The sequence below is a fragment of the Ascaphus truei genome, chromosome 3 (assembly GCF_040206685.1).
Source record: "Ascaphus truei isolate aAscTru1 chromosome 3, aAscTru1.hap1, whole genome shotgun sequence".
NCBI lineage: Eukaryota > Metazoa > Chordata > Amphibia > Anura > Ascaphidae > Ascaphus > Ascaphus truei.
The window spans coordinates 254,283,264-254,298,089 of record NC_134485.1 but is presented as its reverse complement, the minus strand read 5'-3'; the positions used below and the strand labels follow the sequence as shown (position 1 = coordinate 254,298,089).

The window sequence follows — 14,826 nt, the reverse complement described above, 5'->3', positions numbered from 1 at the left end:
GCAGAGAACATTTAATGAGCTTTACTGCACATACTGGCCCTCCACCCGACTTTTTGCTGTTATTAATGGATGTTATTTTGCATAAAAATTATTTTAAATTTGAAAATAATTTTTACTTGCAGCTTATTGGCACTGCAATGGGGTCCAACATGGCCCCATCGTATGCCAATCTATTCATGGACTCCTATGAATGTGAACATTTTTTCAACAATCCAATGTACAGCAAATATCTGGTCAAGTTTTTTCGCTACATTGACGATTTGTTTTTGGTTTGGTCTGGTACTGAGGCAGAGTTACTTACATTTGTTGATACACTCAACCATTTACCTACTACCATACGCTTCACATTATGTTTTAGCACAACTGAGGTAGCCTTTCTAGACACTATTGTGTACAAAGAAAATGGTCATTTAGCAACGAGGCTGTTCTGCAAAGCAACAGATAAAAATACATTACTATTGGCAACCAGCCACCATCCGGCACCAATGAAGCAAGGATTACCCTTCTCACAATTTTTGAGGGTAATCAGAGTCACTAGGCTAGAGGCAGCACTTGAAGGCATGAAGAAATCCTTCCTGGAACGTGGCTACGACCGGGCAGAGGTGACAATGGCACTGGAAAAAGCAAGAGGTATCCAAAGAAGCACCTTGCTAAAACCGCAATATAAGAAGACAAGTGACAACCGCTTCAATATTAAAAGCACTTATACAACAGCGTCAGGTTTCATCAGACGCAGCATCTTGCAACATATCGACATTTTGGCCAAGGACAAGCAAATTGGACAGCATTTCAAGGACCCTCCCCGGTTCTGCTACCGCAGAGGTCGCAATTTGGGAGACTTGCTGACACAGGCCGACCTGCGTTCCAAATACAGCAAGAAACAGTCCTGGTTGACTAGACCAGTTGGAGTGCATAAATGCAGAGGTTGTGTCAACTGCCAGTATATGGTACTTGGCAAAAGTTACCCACATCCACATCATGGACATCGTATTCACATCAAGGACTTCATGAATTGTGACTCTAAATACGTGGTGTATTTCATCCGGTGCCCTTGTGGGCTATACTACATTGGCAAGACCATTAGGATGCTTAAAGAACGCCTCAGCTTACATCGGTCTGCAATCAGGAAGGCCTTGGCAGACACCGACAATAAGGAAGACCTCACACAACAACCGGTGGCTCGTCATTTTAAAGAAAAACAGCACAGTCTCGCTACTCTACGGTGCATGCCTATTGCACAAGTTCAACTGTCCCCCAGGTGTGGGGACCGCAACAAAGCACTCCTTCAACTGGAGGCCCGGACAATCTACAAATTGGACACATTAAGTCCACGCGGACTAAATGAAGATTTGTCGCTGAGCTGTTTCCTTTGAGCTATCCATTATGACAGTCATGGTGCCCAATTGGGACCCCGTTGCTTTGAATCATTGACTTAGCTGCTTCATGTATCTCTTTGCCCTCAGATCAGCTATCTACTGGATGGGGCTTGCATTATTAATTGCGGCCTCACACATTATCACTCAATCCTACAGGATTTATCTTGTCTCTATGCATTGGTTATCACCACCAATTAATGTTTATATACCTCATTGTTTCAGCAGTTGTCTTTATGCTATGACACCAATTCCTTCACATAGCCAATAGACACCACGATTGCCACCGCCATACATTGTCACGATTGTGAATACTGTATATTAAAGCTGTCATGCCTCATAGGATAATGTTTATCTCAGAAGGCTTATTCAATACTTTACCCATTTATTGATGTTATTTAGACGGTATCAGGCAAGTTGGTGTAATTTATTAATACACAGGTCCATTCATACACTGTTGATTCTGGTCCAACACTGTATATACAAATATATGCATATTAATGCGTCAGCTCATCTCAGGTTATATGTTCACATGTATTGGGGATCACTGTATTGCACTGTTACATTGGTGTTTTTTGTTGGTGCAACATGTTTCATGATGATATTTGTGCAGGGGCTAACCCACGTCCTTTCTTTGATAGCCCATTTATATTAGCTTATGCTACTACATATTTCAAGCTGGCAGCTTTGCTTACATGATGCAGAGCATCAGACTCTCCCTTCGGGAACACAGTCTTGCTGCTACACAGCTTATCTATTTACTATGGGGCATCAGTATGGGTGTGCTTTGCCTGGTCCCACAGTAATTCTTTGTATTAGCAGAGAGCAGACATTGATTTGATCCATTTATTATTTTTATGTTTGCCAGTTTGCACATGCGCATTAGCTCCCTTACTGTTCCCAATAAGTTCCCCTTGGGGCCATAATACATGAGTAACAGCACTCGTTTTGGGACATAGATTGGCTCTACACAGTTCAGATATGTGCTAGGGTCTCCCACAACACATTTTTTGTGCCAGCTGAGCCCAAGCACATCAGCTGGCGATCGCGCACAGTTCCACATTATTTATTTATTTACCGGCGGTTCGCGCATGCGCAATGGCGATTCTATAGGTCTCTAAGATCCAATCTTTCCCTGCTACAGCATTAAGCTCACACATGCGCAGTAACCATTCACATTGCCTAGATGCGCCCTCCACTGGCCCGTTATCATGTGACAGGAGTCTCAGTACTCTGACACTTCAACTCCTCATACACACATGCGCAGTTAACACTGCCGACGTGGCAAGAGTGTTACAGCGTTTTCACTGTCATCTGACAGTCTGGTGCTTATGTGCAGCTCCTGTATACAGCATGTAAGCAATTATTACTTTACATCATGTGTTGCACCTGTTTGCTTTGGGGGTTCAGGGTATATATATGTGTTATGACTCACTCTGTTTGTTCATCACCTTGAGAAAGGTCCCGTGTGGAGGACCGAAACGTTGGTTTATATGTCACATTAAATACCAATTTTTTTGACTATCTTCTGGAGTGCTGCCTCTGATATCCACTTACACGGTATCGTATAGCCTATATATATATATATATATATATATATATATATATATATATATTGCTTGACCTGAGGAAGAGAGGAAAACTCTCGAAAGCTTGTCCTATGACATAAATTGTTAGTCCAATAAAAAAAGGTATCACCTCATACTGAATAACTCATTTATTCTGCAATATATATATGTGTAGAGTTATCAGTACCATGCTCAATAATCAAAAAATAAACAGATGATACCGTTCTGTGGCTAACGAAATGCTTTTATTTGTGCGAGCTTTCGAGATTCATTGTAATATCGCCGGAAGAAGAGATCAGTGTATCTCGAAAGCTCGCACAAATAAAAGCATTTCGTTAGCCACAGAACGGTATCATCTATTTATTTTTTGAGATATATATATATACACTGTATATATACAGTACTGTATATCACAATTATCAGTAATTTTATAGCATATATATACAGTACATCTCTGTTGTCTGGATGTTTTTTTAATTAGGCGTACAAAATAATTGAGAAGTGAGTGAATGTTGTTTGAGAGATAAACTGTAAGTAAAAAGAGGAAGAAAGATCTGCAAGCAAGTTAGACATTGTCTCCGGATTACAATAACAGTGTCCAGCACACAAAGTCCGTGCAGCAAATGTATAAGTGTCCCATATTTTAGCAATCATGTGAATAAAGTGACATTGTGCTTGCTGCCTAGACTTGGTGTCTCTGAAACTTAATATCCTTTCTAAAGCATGCACTATTTAATACCCAGACATTATTTGTCAGTGGCCTACTACAAAATCTACAGTGAAAAGTGCGTTCTGTATGCTTCATGTTCCCACTTTTCTGTACACAGAATTGTGGGGTGGTTTCCTTCCCTTTCTTCCTCCCAAAGCTGTTTCTGAGAGCCAGGTACTTTCTTGAATCAATTTTGGCACAACACATTTCTCATGACACGGTGAGATCCCGTCATCCTAAGAAATGCATTAGCCCTAAACAGTGAGCCAAAATAATATATAGTTACATGTACATATCAGTATTAAAAAAAAATTAATTATCAAACATAAGTAGCACTATGTCTACATTCAGAAACTGAAATAAGAGTATGTAACCAGGTACTCCAGTGTTATAAATATTCAACACGGGCCTTTTAATATATAAGCAATACACACCAAAAAGAAGGTCTGAATCAAGCATCAGCCTTTTTACAAACACATTAGGTAAACATTTGAGCAGCAATCAATACTAACATGTTGATAAGACAGTATTTTCCGTAAACATTAACATGACTATATTTAGTGTGATAATACTGGAAATTCTATTAATGCTATATTAATAAAATCCTGACAGAGTAAGAAGTATAGTTGTTTTCAATGAAGGATACCATTACTTGTCAACAAACAGCTATGGTAGGTCATTAAAACTTCTTTCCGGTTGGCAAGTGTGTTGAAACATACACATTAGTTTGGTCTCAGCACTTTAGTTGGCTGATTATATATTCTTTGTAATTGTTCAATATTGACAAAATGGATGTACTTAAGGAATGTACTAATGATAAATATACAGCTATCATGCTATCTCAACCACCCCAGTGTACATCTGCGTTGCCCAAAGGCGGACAGCCTGATGGGCTCCCCAACAACTGCTCCCCTCTGCACAGGACCAGCATGCTAAGGGTTAACATGTTCTTGTACTTTGTGCAACGTCAACCCCACCCACAGGAAAGTTAATGAACAAAGAGGACACAAATAACTTTTTGTTCACAGCTGCAACAGATTCAATCTCAACAACCCCAGTGTACATCTGCGTTGACCAAAGGTGGACAGCCTTTGGCGCAGCTGAAGGACAGCCAAAGGGAGTAAGCCGTTTGCTGCCGTTCGCTGATGTTTGGTGATGTTAAAGCTGCTCTATTTCAATCTGAAACTCACAAGCCCTTTATCCCCTGTACCCAATTTCCAACTCTATCTGTCCGTGAAATGTCTGTGAATTCACTGTATAACCCTGTTCTTTTATTGTAACCATGAATTTTTTATAACTGTGCCCAGGACATACTTGAAAACGAGAGGTAACACTCAATGTATTACCATTGGTAAAACATTTTTATAAATAAATAAATGCTACACCAATAAAAGAAATATGTCATATAACATATGCCCAAAGCTACTTCCAATGTGACAAAAATACACAGTGCAATTCCTATATATTCTCTTGAAAAAGGGTAATTTAGTTTAACCCTTTGGCCAAAGCGTCTTAAGCCTGCTGCCACTTTCAAGGTATGACCGTTAGCAGGTCCTAACACTTTTTGAGTTAAAAGTCTCAACAGAATTGTTACATATAAACAGTGTTAAAACGGGTCTCTCTCAAAGGGACCACTCTGTTTAGTTAGTTAGTATCTATATGCTGCTTCTATTATTAGCAGCCTCTGTCAACAGTCCACAACGATGGATACATGTGTAGCCCCCTGTAAACAGCACAGGCTATACCTATCTTCCTTCTACTGTGGTAAGTCCTGTTAAGATCAGGCACCAGTAATCATCATGGGTTTTCCCCCTTCATAGCCCTGTCCTGAGTGGTAGATGCAGGCCTGGACTCTGCTGCAGGCGTGAGCAAGAGGGGAGGTTCTGCTGACATCACGAGAGGCGGGGCTAGCTCTCTATTTAGCAGCCAACTCCTGTGAGTAGAGTTAGTTATACCGAGAGTCTGGAGTTGCCGGTCAGTTACGCCGAGAGAATGCAGTTCAGTTAGTATGCCGTGAGTCGAAGAGTCCTGCGGATCGGTCCGAGGAGTTGGAGGAGACCGCGGTCCCCCCTGCGCAAAGTGCAGGAGCAGAGAGAGACGAGTGGAGAGATTCAGCTTCCTTTAGTAGAGCTGATAGAATTATAGACTTGGTTGACCAATGCCCTCACCCCACTGCCAGGGGTGATGGGGGAGAATCCAAGACCCACCTCGAGGATAACCTCGGGGGTGGCCACGGGGTATTGAAGCCCTAGCCCAGACCATCCTGTCGGAGGAGAGACTTGGAGGGAAGGAGAGGAGGAATTATCTGTGTGGGAGGAGAGCGGAGTAATAAGTACAGCTTGGCTGTTGTTGTTGCGGCTACTGGACGCCACTACCGTGGGGAGTTGCTGATCTGCTAATAAAAGAGACTATCCTTTGTTACCAAAGACAGTGTGTGAATTGGAAGCTATTACCCTGGGACCCGAGGGGTTCTTCTATACAGGTCCTGTCCCATATTCCTGGGAGTATAGAAGATGGAGGCGCTGCACCACTAAGAGATCATGGAGGCTACCACCCCAGAAGCCCGGTCCTGGCTCCCCAATAACATCGCGGGAAGCTCAGGCCCTCCTGTTCCTCACAGGTATGCACCACACCACATGTAATCTGCCCTCATGCACCCTAGACACCACCGTAGAGTCTGGGGGAAGGGGGGAAGCAGGGTTACACATGAAATCATAGAAAACCCATTTAACCGTCAGGTAAATGTGTACTGTGCAATGCTTAATATAAAGGTGAGGCTCCTTTGTACCCCTCCATGTACTGCACCGACACACTTTATTCGAGCAAATACCCAGTATGTACCTGGCAGATACCTGGAATGCGCCGCTCCTCACCTCTGACAAGCCCCGTTGCGTTTGCCTTCCCAGCCTGGGTTCATGCCTGGCTGTCGGGCGACTGATCTGTTAAATGATAATGATTAGGATTTAATAGGCTGCAATGCTTCGCGTGTCTACCAGATGGCATAAATTCATGAATTGTAATGCAGTATATATATATATATACTGTGCAGTATTGCAGCCAGCGGGAATAAAATGCTTCAATCCCTGCTTGGAAAATACCTCAATGCACTCGGGCAGAAAACAGTCACAAACCTCAATACACCCGGGTATACCCGAATTCGTGGGACTAGCCGAGCTCGAATAAAGTGTGTCGCCAGTGTAGCTGTTTTATATTTGCAACCAATAAATTGTTTTTATGGCCACGCACTCGATTTAACCCTTCATTTGCTGTGCATTAGTGCTTGGTTTTCTATCCTGTTCATCAAGGTATAGCCAATCTAGTTTTTTTAAGCATTTTGCAGTGGTGTGTTGTAATTTCGTTGTAGTACAAAGCGGCATATTGAGTTGTAGAGCATGTCTAGTTTGCTAAGGTGTTTTTGTGATGCTGTGACACATACTATGTCCAGTGGAAGATTTACAATTTTGCCACCCATAGGCACTTACCGTTTTACCGGCCAGGCTTCCTCCTCCTGCAGCGCCGCCCTCCTCCTTCTGCAGCGTCATGGCGTCAAATGGCTTTGGAACATCACGTGATGACACATTTCCATAACAACGTGCCGCCATGTGACATCACATTGTCATGGCAACACATCACCATTTGATGCCACGATGCTACAGAAGTTGGAAGGTGTTGCGAAAGAGAAGGTAAGAGACCTTTACAGAGGCCCCATGCTCTCCCCCGGCACTGAAGCTTGTTTAACAAGATAACATGATCCACAGTATCAAAAACCTTTTCAAAATCTAGGAATATTGGAGCAGTTTGTTTTCCCAGTTCCATTCCACACTGAATCTCATTGCAAACTTTTAAGAGGATAGTTACTGTGGAGTGGTTTGGGTGAAAGCCATCTTGGAGTTGGCTAAGGAAATTATGGACTCTTCTGAGGGCACACACTAAGAAAGAAAATGTTCCTTTAATTTGTAGCGTTAAGTAGCCTAGCCATTGTTCACCTCTCTCAACACAAGAGAGCACTGTAAAGCAGTGTATGCACTGAATGAGGTTACTACTAGTCTTGCAGTGAATGGTGTGACCCCTTACACTGTGAGGTTTTACCTAAAACATTCAATATCCAAAGAAAAGATCAGCATATAACCGCTGCTCCAACATGCTAATGTTTAATTTCTTCTCTGTCAAAGAGAAAAGGTGCTTATTCTCTTCTAGCCTTGTGTGATTTACAGAACGAATTGTCAGGCCTCTCTAACATCATAGAAACTACCTAAGCATTGTTAACCATTTCAGTGTCATAACATCCTGTAGAGCATTGCTTAAAGTAACAGTCTACACTGATAGCAATTTAGTTAGAATTTTTTAAAGGGATCTTTTTGTCTTTCCAAAGCCGTTCAGGAGATATAAGCATTTGAAATATTAATTGTGTGGGAGATTAAAATGTTGTTCTACCCAGAGCTCTTTGCAGTCTAAAGATTACTTGGTAACCTCAGATATTAGAGGTTAAGGAAATTAGTTATTAGCACATTTTTATTTATTCATTTTTATAAAGTGTAGGACAGGCTAATGTCACACACAAGGTACTAACATTGTGTGAGTTAAACTCAAATAGGTGGGGGGATTTCTGCGTTATCCCCTGAACTCTAAGAGAACATTCCCTAACCCATTTATTAGAGAAAGAACTGTATTGTTAATTCCCATTCCAGTGATGTGATGAACCTATTGGCTGAAAGACGATTGGTTTGCAACAAAGGAGTTAATTATAGCTTATATGTTCTGCTTCTCTACATACAGCATATTCAGTGGAGCATTGCGAGTTCCTCATTAGAATACAATACTGGCTTTAATAGCAAGCAGTGCAAGCACATGCTTCTTCTATGATAAAACATTAGGTAATCAAAGCTTCATGTCTAAACAGTCAGACACAACCCAAAATGGGGATTAGATATTGTACATACCAACCAGTTCAGTAACCAACCAGGTTAGAGGCATGAGCTTTACATGCCTGATTCACCAGCCCCTACTTTCTGCCTGTCTGTCTGAATACAGGGTGGGAGGATCAGTGCAGTAACCTCAAAAGCTGGAGGTGCAGCCAATCATATGTGAAAAGTATCCAAAAATAGCAAGATGACAGCCCTACTGAAGAAGCTTTGTTGGAATATGGCTGGGAAGGCAACAAAGAAGTTCAGTTATCATCAAATATTAACAATCTGACCGCTCATGTCATAATATGGTCATAATCATATGGAAAGCAATTCACACAAAATAATGTATTCGAGGGTTAATTATGTGCAGCATTAGTTATAATTTAATAAAACTGGTATTTTGAAGACTAGAATCTATTTGGCAATTAAAGGGATCATGATTGAATGGTATCCAAACTCCTGCAGGGATAAATTGTGATGTTAATAGTTAGTATCTATCTAGTATAATAAAATGTGAGCATGAAAAACAAAATCTGCAGTCAATGAAAGTGGAAACCTCTGAATGTGGACAAAACAAAGCAACAAACCCTTTGTGCTAAGCCCTGAAATGAGCCCGTATCACAATTCCTGGTCATTTGTAGCCAGCTGTATCAGAAAGTAGCCCAACAGGATAAAAATAGCAGAGGATGCCGGCGCTAGAACAGATTGATGAAGAGAAGAGAGGAGGAAAGAAGGAGGGGTCAGACTGAGTAAAAGGGAAGGGTGGAGCAAAGTGACAAAAGAGAGGAGGTGAGGACGAGCAAAGAAAGTGGGTGGTAGTGAGAGGCAAAGAAGTGACTGACAGAGAGGGATCAGAAAGAGGGAAGGGAGGAAAGGTAAAGAGAAAGATTAGAATTAGAAGAAGGAGGAGGAGGTATCAGAGGCAGAAATTTAGAGAGGGGAGGGCTCTTGATGCAAGAGTAGGTGGTGATATAGAATGGGAGGGATGTGAGTGAAGAGGGAGAGACTGGCAGGGAGCAGATCATCAGAGAGAAACAAGCATCTAGTTGGAGAGCTACAGGAGGGGGCACACAAGCTACATGCAGAGAGGGGGAGGCAAATAAAAATATCAAGTGGCACAGGACATTAACATAGCGAATCAGCAAGCAATGTGAAGTAAGAGCCGCAGGTCAGCGGACAGACGGAAATAATGTAGCAATCACCTCTTGCGCAACAATGAGCTGCACTTGCTAAGAATCAAACCCATGTTCAGCCTTCTCATCCATTGTGGCCAGAGGAATAACAAGTGTGCGCCTGCCTCCCAAAGTCAGAGGGGAGATCACTTTTGCATTGTGGCCCGCAGGATCCACTAACAAGTTCCGTCTCGTGAAGAGGACAGTTTATGGATGTGGAAAGTAACACATTGTGAGATAAGGGAGCAGCGGAGCAGGAGCTAGGAGGAAGGAGGCAAAGGAGGTGTCCCCTGTTCACTAGCCATGGATTGCAGTCTACTGAGGAGACTCATTAACAGATACGTAAGTGATGTGCTGCGGTCTCCTAATGCTCTTCTGTGTGATCACGTATAATAGTATATTATTATTATAATTATTATTATTATTATAATTATAATAATATAGTGATATAGAGGCGGGGTATTTTTTTACTGATTTATTATCTCACACACATTAAACACGTGTAGAGGCCGGGAGGGTTGTCTGTGCTACGCTGGTTTGAGCACTACCATGCATGGTGATTGGAAGTGGATTAGACATGACATGTTCTGGTTGCTGAAACACTTGCTGGCCTAGATCCGAGGTATCTTATTAGTAGTGACACAGCCCGGTGTCTCCAGGTACAAAAACAAAGTTCCATTGCAATCACCTTTGCAGTTTTTTTGCAAGTTAAAGTATTTCTTTTTACGGTTGATATACTTTGTTTTCAAAATAATAAAGACTCTTAAGTAAGATCACAGAGACAGATGTTACTCTCTTTGCAACTGGTTGCTTTTTCCGGACTCCAGAAATAATGGCTAGTTGTGTTTTCAGGTTATGCCTCAGTGTCTCCAGGTGCATGTGCAGGAATTGTGCACAGTTTAATTGTGTACATTTTTATTTGTAAGCTCTACAGAAGGAGTGGCTCGGGGAGGGTAAGCACTGGCTTTGGAAACGGTCATACTACAGACTTTGAAGCGAGAGCCTGGGGTCAACTCCTGTCTCCTAGTGTCACATACCAAATCATGGTGTCAACTCCTGTCTTCTAGTGTCAACTCCTTCCCCAAGTGCCAAATCCCAAATCCTGGTGTGAACTCCTTGTGAACTTGGTCACTTTATCTCCCTGTGCCACAGCTGCCACTATTAGGTTGTACATTCTTTGGGGCTGTGCCTATAATGTTATTTGTACAGTGCTGTGCACAGTGTGATGGGAAGCTCTTTGAGTCCTATTGGGAGAAAAGTGCTATATGAAATAAAGTTGTTAAATAGGTGTCTCATTGAAGTTACTGTAAACACAGTCTGCTGTTCTGCTAATCAGGGCTATTGTATAAACCAATTAGCTGCAATCCCCAAAGAAGTGGGATGTGCTTTTAATTCATTACAGTGGTATTTATATTAAGCAATAGACTGTTTTCATTTTACATAGTAGTATGCTTTGCAGATTACTTCTATGAAACTAACCACTGATAAAGGTTTCACTTTCTACAATGATTTCTACACTTTGTTTCCTACTGTCCATAACCTTCATAGATTCTATTAACCATATGCTAAGTAAAGATTTAACAGTGTAACTAGCAGATACAACAGTGTATGTAATATGGTTCCAGGCTTCTCCTTTAAAACTAATGACTAATGCGGTGTTATATGTGAGGAAACTAGAAGAGTAGTTTTAAACATGCATAAACAGGAATATAGAAACCAAATAAATCCCCAAGCTGTTTTAATAAATTAAAAATATTGCCCAATTTTGGTTCTTAAATACACACATGGTATGTCTTTTTATACCTATTTGTATATCAATATGATTTCTTTTACCTTGTCAGAAAATGTTAATTATACAGTGAAATCGCTCTTAAAAACACTTGTTGAAATGTCTGATTCTAATCAAACCCAAATCATGTATATAAACAATAATGCTTCTTTTAAACCAGATGGGCATGCAGTAAATGGCAAACAATGTCGGTCTGGTAATTAAAGGTTTGAACAACTGGTTAGATCGGTATTGATCTGTGTTGGATCAGCAATGTAAGTACCCATGGGCATTATCTGTGTTGGCGAATTCTACCAGCATGTATTTTAACATATCAATGCCTTTTGTTGGATCAACATAAAAATTCTTCATTTATTTGGTTTGTGCAAGAGCTTTTCAGAACTCAAAAATCTCTTCAGATTAATTTCCCTTAACAATGTGCTATTGTGTGTGTGTGTAGTATTTCCCCATTCCTGAGAAATGACTGCTCACAAGATTTGAGGTCTCATGACTTGTATTGAGGTCAAGAATTATTTCTTGGGCTGTTCCTCAAAAAAAAAAAAGTACAATTTTTATATATTTATTGATTTCTCAATATCACAATGATTTAATATACTTTGTTTTACAAATGTATTAGATGTTTTTTGGTTTTATTTCAACATAACTACAGTGTATGTGTAAGCAATCTGGTATAAAATATATACAAACTGCATTGCATTTAGACAAACTAAATCATCTTAAACTGCATGATAGTAATTGCCAGTTGAACCTTTCGCTAATTATTTACTATTTGCGCACATTTTGATGACTGATAATTAGTTCCTGATATATATGTGTGTGTGTGTGTGTGTGTGTAATATATATATATATATATATATATATATATATATATATATATATATATATATATATATATATATATACGCACGCGCCAGAAACTCCCACCAGCTTGTGTGTGTGTGTGTATATAATTTCCCATGTCCGAACAGTACTAAAGTGCTAAACCACCTGCCTCATTGTTTTATTGTCAGCTTTCTAACTTTCGGACCCTTATATTTGTGTTACCATGAGCTTTTTATTTAATATCACAGCATCTTGTTAGATATATAAGGGTGCCACTTCAATGTTACTGTACGAAGGGTGGGGCAATGTGCATTGAAGCCAGGATACTTGGGCAATGGAAACTCCCAGGGTTTTAGACATAAGAACATACGGTACAAATCAAAGATGTATTTTTTATTTATTAAGTATAATAAGCTCATGTAGCTATTTGAGGATACTATGCAAAAAGTAGTTTTTATATCAATATTTCCCTAAAATTAGCAGAGGATGAAGTGTATGTAAAGTGAAAGTGTAGAAAAGCACAACAAATTATTTTAGGTAAAACAGAGGGTTTGTTAAAATCATGCAGATTGTTTTCTTTATAATTAATTATCACTTCCAGTAGCCGCTCCCTATGCTATCTCTAATACAATGCTGGCTCACTTAAACCTGTCCTGTTGAAGCATCTAAAAATGTGATAACTTTTTGTTACAACCCAACTACGTATATGCTGAAGAATTAAAAAAATAATGGAGGCAATTTATACAATATGTATTATTATTATTTTTTTACTGGCTGTATGGGACAGCAGCCTAATAACGTGAGATGGAAAGAATAACCCTGCAACATCATTATCATTTGGGTAGGGGAGTGAGTGCCCTTCCACCGTCTCGTGTCCCCTCCTAAACATCGCCCATAGCAGCTCAGCCGAAGTTTCACTAAGATTTTAGACTCTCGCTTTGTTATTGGAAAGTTTTATACAAAGTATATTTTGTTCCTGTCACTACCTTTTGCTATGTATGAGGTGGATGCCAACTCCACATGCTTAGACATCCCCGAATGGCAGATAATAATAACAAATTAAAAAAAGAGTGTGGCTCCAAAAGATTTTTTTTTTTTTGTTGTTGCACTTTTGTTATGAACAGTAATAATAATTAAATATTTCTCACAGATGTGAGATACATTGACCTCAAATTTAAAGCGATGCATCAGCATTATTAGCTGGTACAATCATGTCATTAGTTACTGATATTTTTATTTTATTCACTAGCATTTAGGCCATATTCATGGCAGTCATTTATCAAGGTGAAAGTACTCTAGCAAGTGTTAAAATTGTTATGTTTTGCCTATTTGTGACAAAGTGAAGAAGATCAGATGGCACTCCACAGGACTTATAGCAAAAAAAGAAAAAGTGGGACTGAATAGTTTTCCTAGTATGTTTAATAAATATGATATGTGTGTGTTTAGGAAAGTGCCCCTGGCTATAGCCTTTCACTGGCCTCAACACTACGTCCTGATAGGAACAGGCAGTGTTGGGTTAAACTCCTGCGCAGGGCCTGCAGTTGCAGCCTGGATGGGTACTATGTTGCCTTATGCAGGGGCAGGCCTAAACCGGCAGTTGGAGCGTCATACCTGGGGAGGGTACTGACTGGGTCACATGTATATGGTGTGATGCCGGTGAGTACCTTGACCTGCCCTGTTATGCGGCGGGGTTACAAGCCCTCCCCCCCCCCTGGGTATAAAAGCTGACACATCCAAATTGAGTTGTTTTATGATTAGGCTGTGTGGTATAGTGTGATACCCTTTTCCCTACAAGACGGTAAAGGAGCTAAGGAGTGACTCTTGGGGCCTCAAGCCCCTAGGGTCTGCTGCAGGGAATGGAGCTGATGCCATGCTGTCTACCCAATAAACATGCCGTTGTACCAGCTATAATGTGTGGTCATTGTGAAGGAGATCCTCATGGGATGGAGGCGCTGCACCCTGAGAATGAAAAGCCTGCCCTGTTGCTGCACCCACACAACACGGAGCAACTCAGACCTCCTGTAACCAGCAGGTGAGCTACAGTACCAAGGAATTACCTATGTAGTGGCCAGATCTCCTGTGGCAGGGGGCAGCCTATCCTCCCCCCCCCCCACCCCTTCCCGCCAACACACACACAATTGCGGCTGCCATTTTTTTTCTCTTCACGATCCCAGTTATAACGCGGTCTCATTATGTGGACCCCGAGCACCACGTTATATCGGGGTTCAGATATATATTTCTCCAGTAGAGGGCCAGCTGATCTTCACTTGATTTGCTACAAATCTCAATAACACTAGGGTTACGTGCACCCTTGGCAGGGTACAACTGCTGTTGTGAGTGCTTCTTCATTTTTTTTATATTGCCCGGCCCTGTTTGTGAAACAGATTTGTATGAGGAAACTGTGTGATAAGACATCCATTAACACAGAGACATGATTGACTGACTTTTTTTTTTTTTTGCAGCAAAACATGTTTAAAGCATGTCAA

General features: G+C 40.8%; 1 protein-coding gene across 10 annotated transcripts in view; it reads left to right on the top strand.

Annotated features, from left to right (window-relative positions):
* The first annotated feature begins 9,358 nt into the window (after positions 1 to 9,358).
* Positions 9,359 to 14,826, top strand: part of ATP11A (ATPase phospholipid transporting 11A) — a 273,658-nt gene continuing 268,190 nt past the window's right edge. For 7 of the 10 annotated variants that reach the window (XM_075590677.1, XM_075590679.1, XM_075590680.1 and 4 more), the window contains exon 1: positions 9,360 to 10,071. In XM_075590677.1, the coding sequence (XP_075446792.1) occupies positions 10,033 to 10,071 (39 nt within the window). In that variant the 5' untranslated portion in view covers positions 9,360 to 10,032. Of the gene's footprint in view, positions 10,072 to 14,826 lie in introns of all 10 variants that reach the window. The other 3 variants (XM_075590682.1, XM_075590681.1, XM_075590683.1) reach the window with 1 other exon arrangement.